At 49.6% G+C, this 21,424-nt stretch overlaps 1 protein-coding gene across 4 annotated transcripts in view; it reads right to left on the reverse strand.

The window, feature by feature from the left end:
* ABL2 (ABL proto-oncogene 2, non-receptor tyrosine kinase) overlaps positions 1-3,656 on the reverse strand; it is a 120,740-nt gene extending 117,084 nt beyond the window's left edge. For 2 of the 4 annotated variants that reach the window (XM_070077198.1, XM_070077197.1), the window contains exon 1: positions 3,266-3,656. In XM_070077198.1, coding sequence (XP_069933299.1) covers positions 3,266-3,422 — 157 coding nt within the window. In that variant the 5' untranslated portion in view covers positions 3,423-3,656. The remainder of the gene's footprint in view (positions 1-3,265) is intronic. The other 2 variants (XM_070077200.1, XM_070077199.1) reach the window with 1 other exon arrangement.
* Between the last annotated feature and the right edge of the window lie 17,768 nt (positions 3,657-21,424).

A 21,424-nucleotide genomic window follows, 5' to 3' on the forward strand; every position in this document is an offset into this window, starting at 1 on the left:
CCAAAGCTAGGAGTTACATCCAGGTCTCCCATGCAGGTGGCAGGGGCCCAAGCACTTGGGCCATCTTCCTCTGCTTTCAGGGAGCTGGGTAGCAAGTGGAGCAGCTGGGACTTGAACAGGCACCCATATGGGACTCCAGCATCCCGAGCAGTGGCTTTTATTCATCAAGCCAGCCTCAGAGCTCATGCCTTTAACAAGCACTCCAATGTGCTCTCTCTCCTTTCATAGTCTACACTGATCACAAAGTCCTCTAAGTTCCATCCTGGCAAGCACTCTATTATATTCACCGCACCACTTCCATGGCCCAATACTTAAGTAGGTGCTCAAAAAAACCTTTTGTTTGTTGAACACATGAAATGGCCCTGACCCCTCCTCTTCCATTTCTCGCCTCAGTCTTACATTTCACACTTGGGTTTACTGATACATCCTATCAACTAGCCAATCAGGCAAACCAACACAAACCTCTTTGCCAGATTTTCCATAACCCAGTCCATCCAACCTGTTTTTTTCTGTTGTTTCTCAATTAAAATCATAAAATCTTAAAGACAAAGAATCTCAGAGATCATGTTGCCTCACCTCATTGTACAGATAAAGAAATCCAAAAGTGATGACTAAACGCACCAGTCAGCTAGAGCCAGCATAGAACCTGACTTGCGATTCTGCTGGAGGTCAAAGTTCACTCCTGACAGACGTCTCCTCACTGTCCCACCAACAAATCAAGCCCATCCCCACCGTTCCCACTCAGACTGCCTTTTCCTGCTCCCTTGGTCCAAATTCCATCCATCCTTCGAACATGTCTTTGCTATCCTATTCTTCGCGACTTCTTCCTCCTCCGACAATCTTCTGTCCTGAATATTAGAGGAAGGTGATCACCACGGCCCAGTGGCCCACTTTTAACGCACAGGAACACTTCCCACAAAGCAAAGCTACTTGGACGATTTCTTCCCTGGAAACTTTTTTAAAAAACGTATTCAAGAGGCAAATAGGCAGGCAAAGAGATACAAACACCGTCCATTGGCGTGTTCACTTTCTAAATGCCTGCCAACAGCCAGGCTGAAGGCAGAGGCCAGGCTCTCAGTCCAGGCCTCCCAAACACTTGAGCCATCATGTGCTGGCCCCAGGGCCTGCACCAGCAGGAGCTGCAATCAGGAGCCGGAGCCTGGAATCAAGCCCAAGCCTTAAGTCACTGGGCACCAGCATCGTGACTGCTGGACCAAATGCCCATCCTCTTGAGAACTACTCCTCTTTTCTTTCCTCCCATGGTTTAGGAAGTAATTTCAATAAAAAACAACAGTGGAGGATGGCCCAAGTGCTTGGGCCCTGCACCCGCATGGGTGACCGGGAGAAGCACCTGGCTCCTGGCTTCGGATCAGTGCGGTGTGCCGGCTGCAGCACGCCGGCCGCGGCGGCCATTGGAGGGTGAACCAACGGAAGGAAGACCTTTCTCTCTGTCTCTCTCTCTCTCACTGTCCACTCTGCCTGTCAAACAACAACCACCACCACCACCACCAACTCCTATGGCACCTGCATCAAATATTAAACATCGCTTTATATGTCTGCTACTAAAGATGTGCTTGAGGTTTCTTCAAGGTATGTGAATTGAAGCGTGCATAGACCCAAGTTACAGACATCTCCTCCATGAAGAAACACTCACTCTGTGGGGTAAGTGTTTGGGGCAGAAGTTGAGACACCACCTGAGACACACTAGAGTGTCTGGGTTCGAGTTCTGGCTCCACTTCCGATTCCAGCTTCCTTCAACTGTGCACCTTGGGGGACAGCAGATGATGGCTCAAGCACTGGGGTCCCTGCCTCCCACCTGGGAAACCCAGAGTCCATTTCGGGCTCTGGGCTCCGGCATGGCCCCAGCCCCAGCTGCTGCAGTCATTTGGACAGTGAGGAGCAGATGGAAGACTTCTGTCTCTTTCTGCCTTTCAAATACATTAAAAATTTAAAAACTCAGTGTAACCACAAAGTCCAAACTCAGACCTCTGACACAACTCAGCTATTAGTCACGGACCCTCGGATTCATCCTTCTGTGCATGCTACCATCAGCCATGACACTCTCCCAACGCCACTGCTAGCAAAGGATCCACACTTCACTTTCGCCCTCCACTTCCCTCGACTGTGTGACACAGAAACCCGTCTCTTCTACCCTTTACCGTCTTCTACATCCGTCTTCCGTCACTGTCCAGTTTGCCCCTCTCGGCCACTTTCAACCGGCCAGTCCCTCCACCAGCCACACCTCCATCTTCAGCCCTTCGTGGATATGGGGGGGACCTCAATCCCAGGCAAGTCAATGTTGATTTTATTCCCTCTAGCAAAGAGGTTTCAGAAGTGACACGAGTATGTCTCTGAGGAAGTGTACAGGATCCACTGGGCCGGGGCGAGGCGGGGGTGGGGGGGTGGGAGGGGTCAGGAGCCTTATGATATTCTCAGCCTATCATTTCCTAAATTCTATTTCTGCATACGTTTAAGAATTACAGCACATATTAGCACGGTACACGAACATAACGGCCTAAAATACACAAATCAGAATATACGCTCAACATTTTTACTGAGTGCGTAACAAAGGGGTTTGAAGACAAACTATTCTCAAGATAAATAGACGCGACCCAAGGGATAGGTGCCAGGCCACATATCTGCAAGCACTATACGTACATAGGCATACACACACACACACACACACACACAGGCTACAAAGGAAAACTTGCCCATACCCAGAAGGAAGTCCTAGCCATGCCCACCAACTTACAGCCCTTGCCAGCCATCTCAGAACCGTGTCCTCCAAGGAACAGAGCAGGGTGGTGGGGCAGACACACATGCACACACACACACACAGTCAGGGGCTCGCACCCTCACCTTCCTACAAAGACGGGCATTCCAGGGCACCGTGCAGCCCGCCACCCTGACACCGCTCCCCGCCAGTCTCCCGAGGTGCACGCCCGAGCTCCCCAGCCACACTGGGGCTGCCTCCGCTGACAACCGGCCTCCACCCCCCCACCGCCCGGACGCAGCCCCTCGCTCCCCTCATCCCTGCCTCCCCCGGACGACGCACGGCCCCGAGCCGGGGGACAGGCCAGTCCACCCGAGCTCCGAGTGACCGCCCCCAGGAGCTGCCAGCCAGGCTGGAGACGGGCGGGGGGAGGGGTGTGCTCGCCGCCCGTGACGGGCCCAGATGGCAGCCGATTCCGCCCCCACCCGCCGGCACCCCTCCGCCCCGCGCCCCCCGGCCGCCCGCCCCCGCCCCGCGCCCCGCCACACTCACCATGCTGGGTGAAGATATTGAAGCCGCTCTCCGCGGTGCGCCCCGCCGGGTCCCGCCTGCGGCCGGAGGGCCTGGCCGCGCTGCTGCCCCGGATCCCGCGGGGCTGAGGCTGCGGGAGCCCCGGAGCCTCCCCGACGCGGCCCACCTGCTGCCCCATCCCTGCGCTCGCGTACTCCCGCGCCCCCGCCAACCCCCCGGTCACATTCCTCCTCGGCTCCCGGCGCTGCTCCGGCCTCTCCTTCCCGGCCCAGGCCCTGGCCCTGAGCGGCCGGGGCCGCCGGCGGCTCGGCCCCCGGACTCCTCACCGCGGCCGCCGCGCTGCTCCCCGGCGACTCACAGACTCCGCTGCTCCCTCCCCCTCCCGCCGCTCCGCGCCCCCAACGCCGCCGCCGCCGCCGCCATCTTTAAACCACCGAGCGCCGGGCGAGCGTGGGGCAGAGCGTCTCCCGCCCCCCGCCCCCCGCCTGCCAGTCACCTCCGCTCCCCCGGAGGGCGGGGCCTCCGGAAGCTCCGCCCCGCTCCCCGCCGGGCCGGCCCCCCGCGCCCACCTCGCGCGCGCGCGTCCACGGCCGCCTCGGGTCCCGAGTCCGCGTCCGCGGTCGCCGGCCTGCTCCACACGCGCTACCGCCGCCCTCAGCGTCGGTGCAGCTCGGGCCTTGCCCGCGGCGCCGGCACCTGTCAGCTCCGTCAGCGAGGGCGGAGTGCCCGCCGCGGGCGCCGCCGAGGCGGAGAAACACGAGGGTCGTGAAAGGCCCGGGGGGATCCGCTTACACGTAGCCGTGGCCTGCAGACAGAATGGCACGAAGTTCACCTGAAGGGACAGTGGTGTGCCCGGGCTGTGTGCCCCACGCCGCCCAGAATCCCCTCGGAGCCCCCCGGCCGTCCCAGCACGCGTGTTTCTGTGTCCCGAGGGTTGACCCTAACGCGAAACCGCCCACTGGCGAGCTGCGTGCTCGAGGCACGGGGCCCCAGCCCAGGTCCTCTTTGGCGGAGACAGGGAGAAGAAATACGAATGTTCGGTCCCGTTTCTGAGTCAGAACTCCTCGTCTTTAGCTCCTGTTGTCTGAACAGAGGGGATGAGTCAGGAGAAGGGTGTTTTTTACTCCCACAGCTCCCTCACCATCCTCTCCCACGCTGTGTATCTGAATATCGATCCACTTGTTCTGACTTCTCAAAGAACTAGGCTGTTATTCTCCTCCTTTCCTTCGGCTTCCCTGTTGGCTTTATTAAAAGGTGTCGGTTATTAGCGGCATCACACTTACATTTGGTTTTAAAATGTGTAATGGGAACCATTGCAAAATAAATAAATAAAAACAGCCCCCAAGAACAGAGGTGGGGGGAAGCAAAGACAGGTGTAGTTCATGACCCACTCACTTTTTTTTTTTTTTTTTGGACAGGCAGAGTGGACAGTGAGAAAGGTCTATCCTTTTGCCATTGGTTCACCCTGATCCAATGGCAGGAGCCAGGTGCTTCTCCTGGTCTCCCATGGGGTGCAGGGCCCAAGCACCTGGGCCCATCCTCCACTGCACTCCCTGGCCACAGCAGAGGGCTGGCCTGGAAGAGGGGCAACCGGGACAGAATCCGGTGCCCCGACCGGGACTAGAACCCGGGGTGCCGGCACCGCTAGGTGGAGGATTAGCCTAGTGAGCCGCAGCGCCGGCCAACCCACTCACTTTCATACAACCTTCATCAACCACCCGCTGACACAGATCCTTCAGGAGGGCTATGAAATAGTCCACTGTTACCTGGGATGTGGCCAGGAATAACTGAAATTACTCCCACCCCCAAAATAGGTACAGAAACTTTAAGCTTTAGCACAGTACAGAATATGAACTTTCTGTTTGGATCCAAGTTTTCCTGTGTTTAATTATTTTCTGGGGCCGCTGCTGTGGCACAGTGGGTAAAGCCGCCGCCTGCAGTGCCGGCATCCCTTATGGGCGCCAGTTAGGTCCTGGCTGCTCCACTTCTGATCCAGCTCTTTGCTATGGTCTGGGAAAGCAGTGGAGGATGGCCCAAGTACTTGGGTCTCTGCACGCATGTGGGAGACCTGGAAGAAGCTCTGGCTCCTGGCTTCGGATGGGCACAGCTCCAGCTGTTGCAGCTAATTGGGGAGTGAACCAGTGGATGGAAGACCTCTTTCTCTCTCTGTCTCTCCTTCCCTCTCTGTGTAACTCTGACTTCCAAATAAATAAATCTTTTAAAAAAATACTTATTTTCTTGTAATTTCCAAAGTTTTTGCAGTTATTGAAAAAAAGTCTGTACACAAGGGATAAAGATTATAGAGCCAGAATTTGCCTTACTGCTTGATATTTTTATCGGAGAATTTCGATTTGGGAGTAATAATTGCTTTCTCTGCTAACTCATACATGGTGGACAGTAGTAGATGAGTAGGGGCAGGGACTGCGAAGCTAAACTGCTTACATCCGAAACTTGGCTCTGACACATCATAGTTGTTTGATCTTGGGCAAACTACTCCACTTGTTTGTGCCTCAGTTCCTCATCTATAAAATGAAGATGATGACAAATTATACCTATCTTACAAGGGTTGTTGTGCAATTTAAGTATGTGAACATGTAGGTTACTAAAAGCAGTATTTGACACTAGTAGTATAAGCGTATACTACTAGTACAAAAAAAGTAATGTCCTCGGAGCCCATCTGCTTTTACAAGTCTAACTTCTTCAAGGAGTCTACACTTAAACCATGGATCAAATTCTCTACCTGACATCCAGCCTATAACTAAAAACACCAACCAAGCAATAATAAAATGAATCACCTACCACTTTATTAGTCACTCCTGTCTGGTTATCACCGGCTGCCTGCATGTGAGCTGTTGTGCAATACCTCTGTTTTGAACATGAAGGGATTCTTAAGAGCCTATGGAAGCTAAAGCAAATGTCCTGTAAGTGAATGCTTAGGATATAGGCATCATCTTGTGACTATTTTTCACTCTTCCATTTGCAGAGTGAAATGGGAAGGGGGTAGGAGGCGGAGAACAGACGAGAGAGACTGAGTTAATGAGTTATGGGAAACTCACTGCCATACAACCAAGCCTAAATGACTTGCTGAGAATTACTTCAGGTTCATTACCTTTAGCTGTGGTTGTGACCCCTATGACCCCATCTCAGCATTTAAGGCAATCCCGAGTAATGCCATGGAAGCCTGAACTGAGGACAGCCGTGGGCTCCAGGCGCGGGAAAGAAGCCAGGGGTGCAGAGCGGCTCAGGGCGACCTTGGCTGAGCAGTAGTAAGCAGTGGGCGTGAACCATCAGCTGCAGCACCGGCAGACACACAGACGCCCAGCTAGGAGTAATCCCACTTTCTCCAAGGAGTGCGGTGCTTGGAGCAGTGCCTCACTGATGCCTGTCCTCACCAGTCTGCGTGTGTAAACTGTTGCCGTATTTCTCCAGTACCTCCCACATGTGCCACTTCTCTATGTCTGGAAGGACAGTGCTTTGTAAGACCCAGGGCTAGCTCATGCCCACAGGTCGTCTCTCTGGTCCCTCTCCTTTGGCACCAGACAGTTCCCTCAACAGAATGTCGTGTTGCCTTCATGGTGGTGCTCGTCCTCCCCTGTATCACGGACAAAGCTGAAACTTTTCACCTTGGATTTCAACGCAATTTTCCAGGATATCATGGGTTATAATTGCCTGTTGTTCATCTTTGATTCCCCCAACCCCCACCCCTCTTACAGCAGGCACACGTGTTCCTTCCAATTAGCCTCTTTCTGGGATGTCTCCTTTTCAGCTAAGACCTCTACCAGAATCAGTCTCTCCAGGCTAGCAGCTCCCAGGTGACGCCCCTTACTCATTAGAGACTCTCACACTTACCAGTACAGACCTCAGCTTTTCCCTGGATGTACTCAAGCCACATCTAAACTAGCCACAGCTGGTAACAATGTTTGGCCTATCAAATTCACTTACTTTCCTCTACCTCCCTCAAATGTGTTTATTTTTTGACATAGGACTCAGTGTCATAGGACGGGAAAGAGCTAGACAAATCTTCTGAGAGTCCCCTCTGCAGTAACTCCTGGAAGGAAGTCCATTTATTTCATATCGAAAGGTTGTAATTATTTAAAAGTCCTTCCTAAGATGGTCTAAGTGCTTGGGTCCCTGCACTCATGTGGGAGACTGGGAAGAAGCTCCTGGCTCCTGGCTTCAGATGGGTGCAACTGCAGCTGTTGTGGCCACTTAAGGAGTGAACCAGCAGATGGAAGTCTCTCTCTCTCTCTCTCTCTCTCTCTCTCTCTCTCTCTCTCTCCCTTTCAAATAAAAAATATTTTTTTTTAAAAAAGCTCTTCCTAAAAATAAACTGAAACATACCCTTTTGAAAGATCCACCTGTTTTGCTCCTGGTCCTTGCTCTATCCTGTAGCTACACAGAGCAAACCTAACCTTTCTTCTACACAATTGTCCCTCAAATACTTGAAAGCTCTCCTGTTTCCCCAAATCTTTTCTTTGGCTTCTTACACCTTCTGGTGCAATCATGTTTATCTCTGTCTATACACTATTATCTATGTGAACTGAAAATGTTTATGCAACTGCATTGCAAGGGAAAAATTGTTATTTTATGTATAGCATTTTTAGTAAGCTGTGTGCGTGCAGTGCTTTGGGTTTTGCTTATGTGCGGTTTGTCTCTGCGTTCTTGTACTGAATCTTTAAAGGCCTACAGAATGCCAAATACAGCTCCATTTAGAGACTGACACTTCTAAAAGTTTTTTTGGAAGATGATGGGGGGGGGCGGTTCTTATCTGACTGGTACAGAATAAGTCATTCTCTTTGAAGGTAAGAAGATGGAGTAAATGACCCCTCCTTGTTCCTGTCAGCCCCAAGAGTCTATGATTCACCATTTCTGTGATTAAAAAACCTCATACATTATTAAGAGACTGTTTCCAACAATTGGTGAAGTGCTATATAAATGTTACCAGCAGTGGTATCTATTCATTTTAAATTAATAAATGAGTACTCACTTCCTTTTCAATGGTAATAATGAAATAGCTGACTAAACAGTCCATTCAACTCATACCCTATCACTAACTGTAGCACAAGGGACCTGGGCCTGGACTGGCATTTATGTCAAATGGAGTTGATTCAGTTATGGATTGCTGCCTGACAGCGATACACACATACACACACATTCACACGGGACTTAAAACAAGAGTGGCTGGGCCAGGCATTGTGGTGCAGCAGGTTAAGCTACCACCTGTGATGCCGGCATCCCATATGGGCGCCAGTTCATGTCCCAGCTGCTCCACTTCCAATCCAGCGCCCTGCTAATGCACCTGGAAAAGCAATGGAAAATGGCCCAAAGCCTCGGGCCCTCTGCACCCACGTGGGAGTGTCAAATGAAGCTCCTGGCTCCTGGTTTCAGCCTGGACCAACCCTGGCTGATGCAGCCATTTGGGGAGTCAATCAGTGAATGGATTCTCTCTCTCTCCCTCCCTCCCTCTGTAACTCTGCCTTTCAAAGGATTGAACAAAATCCCTTTTTAAAAAAGATTATTTTGTAAAAAAGAAAAGATTATTTTGTGTGAAAGAGTTACAGAGAGAGGAGAGACAGAGAGAGAGGTCTTCCATCCACCTGTTTACTCCTCAAATGGCCACAACAGCTGGGACTGGGCCAGGCCAAACCATGAGCCAGGAGATTCTTCTGGGTCTCCCACATGGGTACGGGAGCCCGAACACTTGGACCATCCTCTGCTGCTTTCCCCGGTACATTAGCAGGGAGCTGGATCGGAAGTGGAGCAGCTGGGACATGAACCAGTGCCCATATGGGATGCCAGCACTGCAGACAGCGGCTTTACCCACTGCACCCCTGCACCAGCCAATAAATCTTTAAAAAAGGGTTTTTTTTTTTTAAACCCAACAGTGACATTATTTTTTTGCAGTTTTATGGCTGATCTTACCTTGGTCCACTTAGGAAATAGCACTCAGCTGGAAGGTCCCAGGGCAAGTAGGGACATAATGGCCTCATTCCCACGACTGGCAGTTGGTGCCACTGTCAGTTTGAATGTCCCGGTTCTCCTCCACAGGCCCTCTCGTCATGCTCTGACCTGTGCTCTCCCCCGCCATTCGTATATTGAAATCTAACCGTTAACACCTGAGGATGTGACAGTACTTAGCAGAATCTTCATGGAAGTGATCAAGTTGAAATGAGGACATTGGGGTGGGCCCTAATCCAATAGGACTGCGTAGAAGAAGAGCAAGGGTAGGACCGGCGCCGCAGCTCACTAGGCTAATCCTCCGCCTGTAGTGCCGGCACACCGGGTTCTAGTCCTGGTTGGGGCACCGGATTCTGTCCCGGTTGCTCCTCTTCCAGTCCTGCTGTGGCCCGGGCAGTGGAGGATGGTCCAAGTGCTTGGGCCCTGCACCCCATGGGAGACCAGGAGAAGCACTTGGCTCCTGGCTTTGGATCAGCACAGTGCACCGGCAGCAGGGGCCACTTGGGGGGTGAACCAACGGAAAAGAAAAACCTTTCTCTCTGTGTCTCGCTCTCACTGTCCACTCTGCCTGTAAAAGGAGAAGAAGAGCAAGCTTTGACATAGACACACAGAGAGATGACTGTGCGAAGACACAGGCAGAACACAACCATCTACAAACCGAGAGAGGCCTCAGAGGAAACCAACCTTGACCCCTGACCTTGGGCTTCCAGCCAGCAGACCTGTGAGAAGCCGCCCGGTCTTTGTTTCGGCAGCCAGGGCATGTGAATAACACACCTGTCACCCTTCAGTAGGTTACACTGGCTATGCTCGTGTGCTGGGCTCACTGTCACAAAGCAACACAAAGGGAGTGGCTTAGGCCACCACTGGGAAACCTACTGTCTCGCCGTACTGCAGGCCAGAACTCCAAGACAAAGATGTCGGCACGACGTGGGGACTGTGAGGAGGAATCGTCTGCCGCCTTTCCCTTAGCTTCCTCAGTGCGCAGAAGCATCCTGCCCTCTCTGTTTTCGTCTTCACATGGTGCTGGGGGTGGGAGGGGCAATGTCCACATCTCTCTGTTTTTAAAATAAGGCTACTAATCCAATTGGTGTAGGGTCCACCTTAAGGGCCACATTTTAACTTGATTTATTTCTTTTTCTTTTTTAAAGATTTATTTATTTATATTTTGAAAGTCAGAGTTACACAGAGAGAGAAGGAGAGGCAGAGAGAGAGAGAGAGAGAGAGAGAGAGAGAGGTCTTCCATCCACTGGTTCACTCCCCAACTGGCTGCAACGGCCGGAGCTGAGCTGATCCAAAGCCAGGAGCCAGGAGCTTTTTCCGGGTCTCCCACGCGGGTACAGGGGCTCAAGGACTTGGGCCATCTTCCACTGCTTTCCCAGACCACAGCAGAGAGCTGGATCAGAAGTGGAGCAGCCAGGTCTCAAACCGGCACCAATATGGGATGCGGCACTGCAGGCGGCAGCTCTACCTGCTACACCATGGCGCCGGCCCCTTGATTTACTTCTATAAAAATCCTATGTCCAAGTGAGGTCACACAGTGAGGTACTGGAGGCTAGGACTTCAGTGTATGAATTTTGCTGGACTCAAAGTTCAATCTGCCACACTGAGCTTCCTCATAGCACCCTGGTCTCAGGATGCTAAGAGACAGAACACAAGCTGCAGGGCCTCTGGAGGCCTGGGCTCCAAAACTCGCAGCATCACCCCACCATATTCCACAGGTCAAGGCAAGTCGCAAGGCCAGCCCAGATTTGCAGGATGGGGACAAAGGGGCCATTGAGGTAGCACAGTGGGTGAAACCACTGCCTGCGACTCCAGCATCCCCCATTTGGGTGCCAGTTCGAGACCCGGCTGCTCCATTTCTCATCAGCTCCCTGATAATGGCCTGGAGAAACAGTGGAGAGTGGCCCAAGTGCTTGGGCCCCTGCACCCACGTGGGAGACCGACAAGAAGCTCCAGGCTCCTGGCTTCGGCCCAGCACAGCCTTGACCATTGCAGCCATCTGCAGAGTGAACCAGCAGATGGAAGATCTCTCTGTAACTCTGATTTTAAATAAATAAATAAGTCTTAAAAATTAAAATAAAATAGGGGCCAACATTGTGGTATAGAGGGTAAAGCCACTGCCTTGAGACACCAGCATCCCATAGGCGCCAATTGGCATTATTGGCTGCTCTACTTCCAATCCAGCTCTCCACTGATGCACCTGGGAAAGCAGCAGAGGATGGCCCAAGTCATTGGGCCCCTGCACTCACATGAGAGGCCTGGAAGAAGCTCCTGGCTCCTGGCTTCAGATCAGCACAGCACTGGCAGTGGCAGCCATTGGATAAATGAACCAGCAGATGGAGGATCTCTCTCTGACTGTATTTCCCTCTCTCTCTCACTGTAACTCAATATTTCAAATAAATAAATAAATAAACCTTTAAATAAAATAAAATAACAGATGGGGAAATGGACTTCACCTCTAATATTATATTATATTATATTATAGCCATGTTTTCAATCGGAGGGTTTTAATTTTTAAAAGATTTTATTTATTTATTTATTTATTTGAAAGACAGAACGACAGAAAGAGAGAGAGAGGTAGAGAGAGAAAGAGAAACAGAAAGAGAAAGAAAGTTTCTATCCACTGCTTCACTCCCCAAAATGCCCGTAAGAGCTGAAGCTACAAGAGCCCAAAGTAGGGAACCAAGAAATCCATCTGGGTCTCCCATGTGGATGGCAGGAACCCAAGTCCTTTAGCCATGATCTGTTGCCTCTCGGGCACATTAGCAGGAAGCTGGATTTTTTTAAAAAGATTTTTTAAAATTATTTATTTGAAAGGCAGAGTTACAGAGAGGCAGAGGCAGAGAAAGAGAAAGGGAGGTCTTCCATCTGCTGGTTCACTCCCCAAATGGCTGCAATGGCCAGAGCTGGGCTGATCCGAAGCCAGACGCCTGGAGCTTCTTCTGGCTGTCTCATGTGGGTGCAGAGGCCCAAGGACTTGGGCCATCTTCTACTGCTTTCCCATGCCATAACAGAGCCGGATTGGAAGTGGAGCAGCTGGGACTCAAACCAGCGCCCATATGGGATGCCGGCACTGCAGGTGATGGCTTTACCCGCTATGCCACAGTGCTGGCCCTAGGAAGCTGGTTCTTAAGTTTTTTGTTAATTTTTTTAAAATAAATAATGAATTACACATTCTCTCATAAGAATCAAAGTAATACAGGGATGGGAGTTTGGCTTAGCAATAAAGATGACAATCAGGATGTCGGATCTCAAACCAGAGTGCCTTGGTTTGACACCCAGCTCTGGCTCCTGGCCTCAGCCTCCTGCTAATGTAGACCCTGGGAAGCAGCAATAATGGCTCAGAAAGCTGAGTTTCTGCCACCCATGTGGGAGACCTGGATTCAGATTTTGGTTCTGGGGCCAGCACTGTGGCACCGTGCATTAAGCCAAAGCCTGCAGTGCTGGCACCCCATATGAGCACCTGTTTGAGTCTGGCTGCTCCACTTCCAATCCAGCTCTCTGCTAATGCTCCTGGGAAAGCAGCAGAAGATGGCCCAAGTCCCTGGGTCCTTGCGCCCATGTAGGAGAACTGGAAGAGGCTCCTAGCTCCTGGCTTCCACCTGGCCCAGCCCTGGGCATTGTGGCCATTTGGGTAGTAAACCAGCAAATGGAAGCATGCACTTTCTCTCTCTCCTTTCTTCTTTCTCTCTCTAACTGTTCCCTTGAAATTTAGGGGGAAAAAAAAAGGAGAGGGTTAAGATCATTGTTCCCAGCTTTGGTCCAGAATCAGGTATTTTGGGCATTTAGGGAGCGAACCAGCAGATGGGAGCTCTCTCACTCTCTCTCTCTCTCAAATAAATAAACTTAAAAAAAAAGTCTTAAATACTGGGATTGATGTTGTAGTGCAGAAGTTAAGCTACAACTTGAGAGGCCCACAAACCACATGGGAGGGTATGGGTAGGCTCTAGTCCTGCCTCTGCTTTCGATCCAGCCTCCTGCTAAAGTGTCCCCTGGGAGGCAGAAGGTGATGGCTGGTTTAGCTGGGTCCCAGCCACCCATGCAGGAGATCTGGATGGAGTTCCTGGCCCCTGGCTTCAACCTGGCTCCAGATATTGCAGCCATTTTGAGAGTGAACCAGCAAATGGAATATACTTTCTCCCTCTCTCTCTCTCTCTCTCTCTCTGCCCTTCAAATATATGAATAAAACTTTTAAAAATCAAACTTTTAAAAATAAATAACTACAGAATAGAGATAAAAAGGTTTTTAAAAGCAAAACTTCTCCTTTACCCTCCTTGCATCTTAAAAGTTTGTTCACATTTTTAGAAGCAAAATGGGGACCATATGATATACTCTACATAGTTTTTAAACTTTATTGTACCTTGATCCACAGTAAAACTCACCTTTTACATTGTAATCCAGCTAATCCTTTTATTCATATACACATACATGTATGTGACTGAAATTTCATAAATTTCAAGAAACGATTCTTACTATGATATACTCATATTTTCTATTTTAGTCCAATAATAGTAACACAGTATGTACCAACAGTAATACAGAACATAGAATTAAAAGGTAGAAAAAAGTAAGTTTTTTTCTCATTCCTCTTCTGTGTTAAACGTTGGTTCATTTTTTTCAAAAAAGGAAAATTGAGATTACGCTATATACTATCCACCAGTGCTTATCAAACTTCACTTTACCTTGTTCCACATTTACTTGTTCCAATGTTCCATTGCGTTTTACCTTGCAATCCAGTGACTCCAATTAGACACACAAGTGCACACCACATATATGACACTTTTAAGCTTCAGGGCTCCATTCTTCCTCTTACTGTGGTAAACTTATATTTCCTATCAATTTTCTGGTCTGTACTGCTTGTTCATTTGAGCATTAGTCCAGACAGGGGCAACCCAGAAGGGTCTGAGCTCAGGCAGGCGGAAGAGGGACACGTTGGAAGGACAGCCAGCCAGGCAGACGGGGTGTCAGAGCCCACGTGAGTGAGGTGGACAGCCCCACGGAAAACAGTCTTGGATAAACGGCGAGAGCCTGAATAGACTGAAAACGGTAACTACGTGGACGGAGAGGCCCAACGTGAAAATCCCAAGGGCTGGGAAGCCCCTTACCAGTAACAGGAACAGTGCCAGTGTGAAAGACGAGGGAAAGACTTAAAAGTCTGCTACCCCTCCCCCAAATAGAGCTGAAGTCAACACTGCTTTTAGTATCCGATGGATCAGGCATAGTTTCTGTAGATGCCAGTTCCTGTCCTTTCCCCTCTGCCTATCCTCCAGGCTGACTGACACTGGCCCCCTTGATCAACAACTGCAAGTAGTGGTTCTTCCAGGGAAGAAAGTGGAAAATTCACAGGCTTTGGGACAATCCATCTTTGGCTTTGCCCATGGATCACCTATTGTGATTGGTGTCAAGATAGTGCTGACTTAATTTTTAATCTTGTGATCATGTTTTAAGAGTTCAGACAACGAAAAAGAGCAACTGCAATAGCTGTGCCAGCGTGACCTAGACATCAGCACAAAAGACCGCTGACTGTGTTATTTTAATGATAAGTAGAAGGGCCCATATTAAAGATTAAGGAGGCAGACAATCAAAGCAGAACATCCTGTATAACGTGCTGAAAAGAACTTGGGGTTGGCAGTGACAGCACTAAGTTGAAGACTGATCTTACAAGTCCAGGATAAGAAGCAATTACTGGGGCCAGTGCTGTGGCATAGTAGGGTAGGTTACGCCTCCACCTGTGGCACCAGCATCCCACGTGGGCATCAGTTTGAGTCCCGGCTGCTTCTCTTCTGATCCAGCTCTCTGCTAATGGCCTGGGAAAGCAGTGGAAAATGGCCCAAGTACTTGGGCCCCTGCACCACATAGAAGACCCGGAAAAGGCTCCGAGCTCCTGGCTTCAGCCTGGCCCAGTTTTGGCTGTTGCTGCCACTTGGGGAGTGAACCAGCAGATAGAAAAATCTCTCTCTCTCTCTCTCTCTCTCTAACTCAGCCTCTCAAATACATAAATTTTAAAAAGTAATTATTTCTACACCAATCAAAAGTTTGTTCATCTTCCTAAAAGAGACCAATGCTCAGTACGAAATAGTTGCTACTCAATTAACTTGTACATGCTACAAAAACTAACATGGATTAAGATGCATTGTGGGCCAGCGCCGCGGCTCAGTAGGCTAATCCTCCACCTGTGGCGCCGGTACCCCGGGTTCTAGTCCCGGTCGGGGTGCCGGATTCTGTCCCGGCTGCTCCTCTTCAAGTTCAGCTCTCTGCTGTGGCCCGGGAGTGCAGTGGAGGATGGCCCAAGTGCTTGGGCCCTGCACCCGCATGGGAGACTAGGAGAAGCACCTGGCTCCTGGCTTCGGATCAACTTGGTGCGCTGGCCGCGGCGGCCATTGGAGGGTGAACCAACAGCAAAGGAAGACCTTTCTCTCTGTCTCACTGTCCACTCTGCCTGTCAAAAAAAGAAAAAAGAAAAAAAAAGATGCATTGTTTTATTCTTTGATTATCCTATGAAACTGAGTAAAGTTATACTCTATGATTCAGAGGTTGTAACTAAAATGTCTTGTTGGCAGAAAAAAAAAAAGGGGGGGAGGAATTTGATGGCAGATAGATTGGACCGAACAGTGTAGAGCTGATTCAATGTATCCTACCAACAGCTGTGCTTTCTACAATCTAACAAGTGATGCCTTAAATCACAGGAACAACATTGGATTTTAAAAATAAGTTTTAGTCAGCTGGTGCCGCGGCTCACTAGGCTAATCCTCCACCTTGCAGTGCCGGCACACCGGGTTCTAGTCCCGGTCGGGGCGCCAGATTCTGTCCCGGCTGCTCCTCTTCAAGTTCAGCTCTCTGCTGTGGCCCGGGAGTGCAGTGGAGGATGGCCCAAGTGCTTGGGCCCTGCACCCCATGGGAGACCAGGAGGAAGCACCTGGCTCCTGCCATCGGATCAGCACGGTGCGCCGGCCGCAGCGTGCTGGCCATGGTGGCCATTGGAGGGTGAACCAACGGCAAAAAGGAAGACCTTTCTCTCTGTCTCTCTCTCTCACTGTCCACTCTGCCTGTCCAAAAAAAAAAAAAAAGTTTTAGTCATTTTCTTCATTTGGGTGAAGATTTTAGGAACGTGGAGGAGCACACTAAAAAGAAGAGTGTTTAGGGTGGGGGTGGGGCTGCAGCAAGCTATGCTGCTGCCTGGGACACCCACATCCCCTATGGAGTGTCTAGGGTCCGGTCCTGCCTCCAGTTCTGATCCAGCTTCCTGCTATTGCACACCTGGGAGGCAGCTGATGATGGCTCAGGTGCTTGGGTCCCTGCCTCCCATGTAGGAGACCCAGATGGGGTTCCAGGCTCTGGCTTTCAGCCTGGCCCAGCCCCAGTTGTTGCTGGTATCTGGGGGAATGGACCAGAAGATGGAGTATCTATGTGTGTGTGTGTGTGTGTGTGTGTGTGTGTGTGTGTGTGATTGTTTATATCATGTCCAAATAGAAGATAGACTTTGGTCATCTATCTTCATATTTAGCAGTATAAATGTAAGTGTTGGCAAATTCCACTGCCTATAAACTTCTTACCAGAAAAACTTAAAAATTCCACCTGCCAACTCTCCTGCACTGCATCCCTGTCCACCCTGCTTTGGAAAAGGTGTGCATGTGAGTGATCTGTAACCTGTGATATTGAGGCATCCATAGTTGCCATGGCCTGAGTGTTGATAGCCTCAAAAACTCCTATGTTGAAATCCATGATGCATTAACTAGGATTAAGAGGCAGTGCCTTTGAGAGGGGCTTAGATCATGAGGCTCTCGTCCTATGAATGGTATCAGTGCCCTTCTGTAGGGGGTCCCCGGGAGCCATTAGCATCCTGGCACGTGGGAACATAGCAAGAAGACACCATGTGCAAAGCAGAGAGTGGGGCCCCACCAGACACCGAATCTGCTGGCTCCGCAGTGTGGAAACCTCCAGGCTGCAGAACCGTGAGCACCACATCTCTGTTTACTACGAAGGATCTCATCTAAGGCATTTTGTTATGGCAGCCCAAGTAGACTCAGAATTATGACAATTTCAGGTGACTTTTCAGTTTCCTTAGAAGCATTCAATAAGGTTTTTGACTTCACAGAAGTGGAAGGAGATAGCTTCCTTAGGCATGTGTTTATAAGATGACTATCAATGTTGCCTGCCATAGAAAAGGTGTTAAAATGTTGGCCCGCCATACATCATGTTTTCAAAGTGTGGAACAAGAAGAATGTCTGCTTTCAGCTTGCAAGTTACATTGAGGATAAAGTGGAGTGAAGGATTACAGTGAGATAGAAATCTATATGTTGTTGCTCTAAAACTGATGATCTTTAAAAAAGAGGCCATAAGGAGCCCCCAAGGGGGGGGGTGTGTGTGAACTGAGTACCCCTGAAACTCACTGTTATGTACACGTTGCAACAAAAAAAATCATAGTGAAAACAAATGATTCATGTTTTGGAAATAAGACTACTCCAGAACGTATATATATGCACATATATCTCACCAGGAAAAGATATCCAAGTTAAACAAGACTTTCTCCATTTTGGTACTCAAGCTGTAACTTACTTGCAATCCAATTTTGATTTCACAGAATCCAATTACCTCTGTGCTTTAAAACCATTTTCCCCGAGAGACAAAGACTGGGCGTGCGATGACATGCAATGTGCTTCAGAGTTTATCATCTATTGGCTCTTCTCGCATCCAGGATAGTCCTGTGCTTTCCTTTGGCCAATGATGTCTCAGTCTGTTTTCTGTTGCTATAAAAAAATACCTGGCACCAGGTAATTCATGAGGAGCGGACGTTTGCTTTGTGGCTCTGGAAGTCCAAGAGCATGGTTCCAGCGCCTGCTCAGAAAGCTGCAGGGCTTCCTTGCTCCATCATAGCGTGGCAGGTGCACCACGTCTCCCTCTGTCTCCTTACAGAGCCACTAACTCTGCCACCATGTGGACCCCATCCTCACAACCTCCTATGACCCCATTTACTTCCCAAAGTCCCCTCCAAAAGAACCCGTGAATCTTGGAATCAACTGTCCACATATGAATTTTGGGGGTACACAAAATCGGTATGGCAGAATCAACACATAAAACACTTTTCATCGCCTGTCCCAATACCTGAAACCCTTCCTCTTAAAACGCGGCTGAAAGGTGTTGAAGCTGAAAAAGCAGAGCAGGTATGCAATCCACGTTGGAGTACCCAAGTTCACTTCCCGGCTCTGGCTCCTGCCCAGCTCATGTTCATCCTGGGAGGCGGTGGTGGTGCCTCAAGGAACAGGGTCCCTGCCGTTCATGTGGAAGACCTGCATTGAGTTCCCAGATCCCAGCTTGGCCCAGTCCAGTCCTGACCATTATAGACATTTGAAATGTGAACCAGCATCTGGGACCTCTTGATCTAAACCTCTCGCTCTCATGCTCTCTCTCTCTCTGCCTTTCAAATAAATAAATACTAAAAAAAATTAGAGGTCAGCACTGTGGCATAGTAGGTTAAGCCTCCGTCTGTGGTGCTGGCATCCCATATGGGTGCCGGTTCATGTCCCAATTGCTCCACTTCTGATCTAGCTCCCTTCTAATGGCCCGAGAAAGCAGCGTAAGATGGCCCAAGAGCTTGGGTCCCTGCCTGCACATGGAAGACCCAGAAGAAGCTCCTGGCTCCTGGCTTCAGATCAGCCCAGCCTCGGCTATTGAGGCCATTTGGGGACTGTACCAGCAGATGGAAGATCTCTGTCTCTCCCTTTCTCTCTCTGTTTCTGTAACTCTGCCTTTCAAATAACTAAAAAATGATTTAAAAATTTCTTTTCTGGACTCATAATTGGCATAAATTCCTCTGCTAAATTAAAAACCAGCCAAATGGGGACAGGCATGTAGCCTAGTGACTACGATGCTCGCATCCCACATCCCAGTACCTGGGTTCAATACCCGGCTCCGGCTCCTGAATCCAGCTTCGGCAGGTGCAGAGCTTGGGAGCTTGCAGCAATGTCTCATGTCACTCATGTGCAAGACCCAGATTGAGTTTCCAGCTCTGGCTTTGGCCTTGTCTCAGCCTGGTTTTTGCAGACATTTGGAGAGTGAACCAGCAGATGGGAAATCCCGGTCTGTCTCTCTCTCAAACAAATAAACAAATAAGTGGAAGGTAATGCAGAACTGTAAATACCTTTAAATGTCAGAAAATCTCACTGGGACTCAGCTTTCTACATCTTAAAATCACAGTTGGGTTAGGTTAGATAGCTAGAATATGTATATATTATAAGAACATTTAGGGGCTGGCGCTGTGGTGTAGCAGGTACAGCTGTCGCCTGCAGTGCTGGCATTCCATATGGGTGCCAGTTAAAGACCTGGCTGCTCCACTTCCAATCCAGCTCTCTGCTGTGGCCTGGGAAAGCACTAGAAGATGGCCCAAGTCCTTGGGCCCCTGCATGTACATGGGAGACCCGGAAGAAACACCTGGCTTCTGGCTTCAGATCAGTGCAGCCCCGGCCAAAGCAGCCAGTTGGGGAGTGAACCAGTGGATGGAGGACCTCTCTCTCTCTCTCTCTCTCTCTCTCTCTCTCTCTCCCTCTCTCTGTGTAACTCTGACTTTCAAATAAATAAATAAGTCTTTTTAAAAAAAATTTAAATGCAATCCTGAGTATCATTATGCCAAAACTGCCTTTCCTGGTTTGAGATAGGGAGACACAGGGCCGTTAGCTTTCAGGAAAACAATATATTTAAGCTGAGGGTCTGGAGGTTGATATAGCCCCGGTGCCCATGCACCACTGACAAGGCCTATGTATAACCTAGAGGAATGTGAATATGAGCCAGTGAGCTTTCCCTCACCCTAAAAAGTACCTGAGAGGAGCTCCTTAGGAAGGGAGAAACTATTTTGGCTCACGGTTTTGGAGGTTCACAGTCCAAGATCCGGTAGTCCTGTTAGATGTCAGGAGTGTGGGGGAGGATCACACGGTGCGCCAGGAAGCTGAGACAGGAAGCACAGTCTACATCCATGCCCGCACGTGTCACCCTGCAAAGCCACTGTGATTCAGTCACGGGGGCTCCGCCCCAACAACACCAGCCAATCTCATCACTTTCAGAGGCCCCACCTGCAGACACCATAATTGGATCAAGTTCTTTGTTGTCTTTTGTAAAGATTTATTTATTTATAAATAAATGCAGTTACAGAGAGAGGGAGAGAGAGGGAGAGGGAGAGAGAGAGAGAGAGAGAAGTCTTCCATCCACGGTTCACTCCCCAAATGGCCACGGCATCCAGGGCTGGACCAGGCAGAAGCCAGGAACCAAGAGCTTCTTCCAGGTCTCCCATGTGGGTGAGTGCAGGGGCCCAGACACTTGGGCCATCTTCTGCTGCTTTCGCAGACCCATAAGCAGGGAGCTAGATCAGAAGCAGAGCAGCTGGGACTCAAACCAGTGCCTATGTGGAATGCAGCTTAACCTGCTATGCCACAGTGCTGGCCCCTTGATCAAGTGCTATACTTAATCCATCAACATGAGGCTCTGGGGATGTAGCCCTTAACAATGGACCACAACAGTATGTCAATTTTAGGGGGAAATGAAATGGTATAAATATTGGGAAACTATCTTTTTTTATAAAAGATTTATTTTTATTTATTTGAAAGAGTTACAGAGAGAGAGAGAGAGAAAGAAAGAATCTTCCATCTGCTGGTTGACTCCCCAAATGGCTACAACAGTGGGGAAGGATTGAAGCCAGGAACCAGGAGCTTCTTCCAGGTTTCCCACTTGAGTGCAGGGGCCCAAGCACTTGGGCCACCTTCTGCTGCTTTGCAGGTCATTACGAGGGAGGTGGATCAGAGGTGGAGATTCTGGTAGCATAGGTGGTGGCTTTACCCGTTATGTCACAGCCGGTCCATGAAACTGATTATCTTTAGCTCTAATGTATTTTTAGAAAATCTAGACTGCTCAACTAAAGAGTTTTTAGAATCGATGTGACAAGTATAAGTAGCTAGATATAGCAAGGAAGGATATGTAACCTTAGTAGCTTTCTTTTACAGGAGCAGTGAGTTAGAAATAGAATTGTAAAAAGTAGGGGCAGACATTTAGTCTAGCAGCTAAGATGCTAAATCCCACATTGGAAGGCTTCCAGCTTCCTGCTGACCAGAACCTGGGAGGCAGCAGTGACAGCTCAAGTACTTGGGCTCCTGCCACCTGCATGGGAGACCTGGGTTGCATTGCAGAGCCCATCTTCAGCTGAGATGTAATCCTGGCTATTGCAGATGTTTGGAGAGT

This window comes from Oryctolagus cuniculus, chromosome 7, assembly GCF_964237555.1.
Source record: "Oryctolagus cuniculus chromosome 7, mOryCun1.1, whole genome shotgun sequence".
Taxonomy (NCBI): domain Eukaryota; kingdom Metazoa; phylum Chordata; class Mammalia; order Lagomorpha; family Leporidae; genus Oryctolagus; species Oryctolagus cuniculus.